At 38.2% G+C, this 1,883-nt stretch overlaps 1 protein-coding gene across 1 annotated transcript; it reads left to right on the top strand.

The window, feature by feature from the left end:
* The first annotated feature begins 273 nt into the window (after positions 1–273).
* On the top strand, positions 274–1,062 carry LOC113142594 (odorant receptor 131-2-like). Its single transcript, XM_026327634.1, has one exon. The coding sequence runs from the start codon at positions 274–276 to the stop codon at positions 1,060–1,062; it is 789 nt and encodes a 262-aa protein (XP_026183419.1).
* Positions 1,063–1,883: the final 821 nt, after the last annotated feature.

The following is a 1,883-nucleotide window of genomic DNA, read 5'->3' as shown; positions in this document are numbered from 1 at the left end:
TGGAGCAGAATGAGTGTCATGTGGAGTAGCTGGAAGGACTGAGCTAATAAAGAGGTTGTCAGGACAGAGAAAAACTGCAGACCAGCTCTGCTCACATAGAGCTGCTTCTAACCTTTTCTGTTTTGCATGTGGACAATCAAGACATGTTATATTTAAAGTGTGTGACACTTTAAATATAACATGTCTTGATTATTGTAGGAAGGCAAACTGCAGAGAAATAATTTTCTTCAAGAGCATCAAGAAGTTTATATTTATGCTTCTCTAAAATGTCATATGCAAATCAGTCAGAGACTGTATAACCTGCTTTTTGCAGACACTGTTCAGTTAGCACTGAGTCAGTTACTGTACCTACTGTCCACCTGCAGAATATTACTAACATATCCTGTGTGTGGTGTTCTCATTATGCTCGCCAGGCTCTCAAATGACATCTCTCCTCTCACACTGGTAGTGATGTCTTTGGAGAGATATGTAGCTGTGTGCTACCCACTGAGACACGCTACCATCATCACCATCAGAAACACAGGGCTGGCCATCTGTGTGGTCTGGGCCTTCAGTTTGCTAAATGTCCTAATTCGAGTTCTTTTACTGATAAATTTTCTATTCAAAAACATGGAGAGCCTGCTGATGAAAGATATATGCTCTGGTTTATTCCTGTTACTTGATCTGAAAGCTGATCAATTTGACAAAGTGTACACTTATCTTGTGTTCACGTCAGCTACTGTAGCAATCACCTCCTCCTACATTGGTGTGATAGTAGCAGCCAGGTCAGCCTCCACAGACAAAGCTTCAGCCCATAAGGCTCGTAACACACTGCTGCTGCACCTGGTGCAGCTGGGCCTCAGTCTCATCTCAACTATGTACAACATTTTTATTCAACCACTCTTAACTATTTTACCAACATTAGCAATTGTACGTGTCAGGAATGTTTTCTATGTGTTTATTTTTGTCCTACCCAGGTGTCTGAGTTCTCTCATCTATGGACTCAGAGACCAGACCATCAGACCGGTCCTCATGTACCATCTGAGCTGTGGACTGAAACACAGTGGTCCCAGTCAATGCTGAACCCTCATTCTAGATCACCATTTAATGATTCCACTATTATTTTTAGAGGAGACCCTGGTGTGGTGCAACACTCTGCATCTTTAAAATGTGGTAAAGTGGGAGAAAAACATTCAGAAATTTAAGGTGAATTGCTGATGGTGTTTATGGTTTACTCTAGACTACATGTGATATAAATGCATTAGTAAAATAACACATTAGTTTAATATTTCAAAAAACTATTTATTTATATTAGTTGATTTTATTGTTTACAACTGCAAGAAGCAAGTCTGATATAATATTTGTGTGTATACCTTATTCCTGAACCATTTATTGTATTTTCATTTATTTAACACCATTACAACCCTGCTTTATTGTGAAACATGGTGGATAGCATGTGGTAGATAAATCAATATATTATTAAAAAAAACCTCACATGTTAAAGACATTATATTTAAGTTTCAGGGATAATTTCATTAGTGAAATAAAAATAATACAATTCTACTTTAATACACAACACAAAACTATTTTGGAAAACTCCTGTCCACTGCAGAGACAACCTAGACCTGATGAGCAGATTTCCAACTGTTATAAACCTCTGTTCATATTTCTGAACAGAGGTTTATCTGACTTTATTTGTCTTCTTGATCACAGAAAATGTTGATATAAAATGAAATTATATTGACCTGTTAGCATTACTTCCTGCTATTCTGATGCAGTTTGCTTGTTATTGATTGAGCTGATTCTGGGCAGAGTTTCATTATTTTTCACTCACTGCTGCTTGTTACTCACTGAGGCCCAACACCAACATCACCCTGGACAGGTCCCCAGTCCATCACAGGGCC

Source organism: Mastacembelus armatus, chromosome 14, assembly GCF_900324485.2.
Source record: "Mastacembelus armatus chromosome 14, fMasArm1.2, whole genome shotgun sequence".
Classification (NCBI taxonomy): domain Eukaryota; kingdom Metazoa; phylum Chordata; class Actinopteri; order Synbranchiformes; family Mastacembelidae; genus Mastacembelus; species Mastacembelus armatus.
The sequence above is the reverse complement of the archived record's forward strand: the minus strand, read 5'-3'. Positions and strand labels throughout refer to the sequence as shown.

Excerpts from the sequence above, each read along its gene's own strand:
- LOC113142594 (XM_026327634.1), top strand. The coding sequence starts at position 274 with ATGCAAATCAGTCAGAGACTGTATAACCTGCTTTTTGCAGACACTGTT.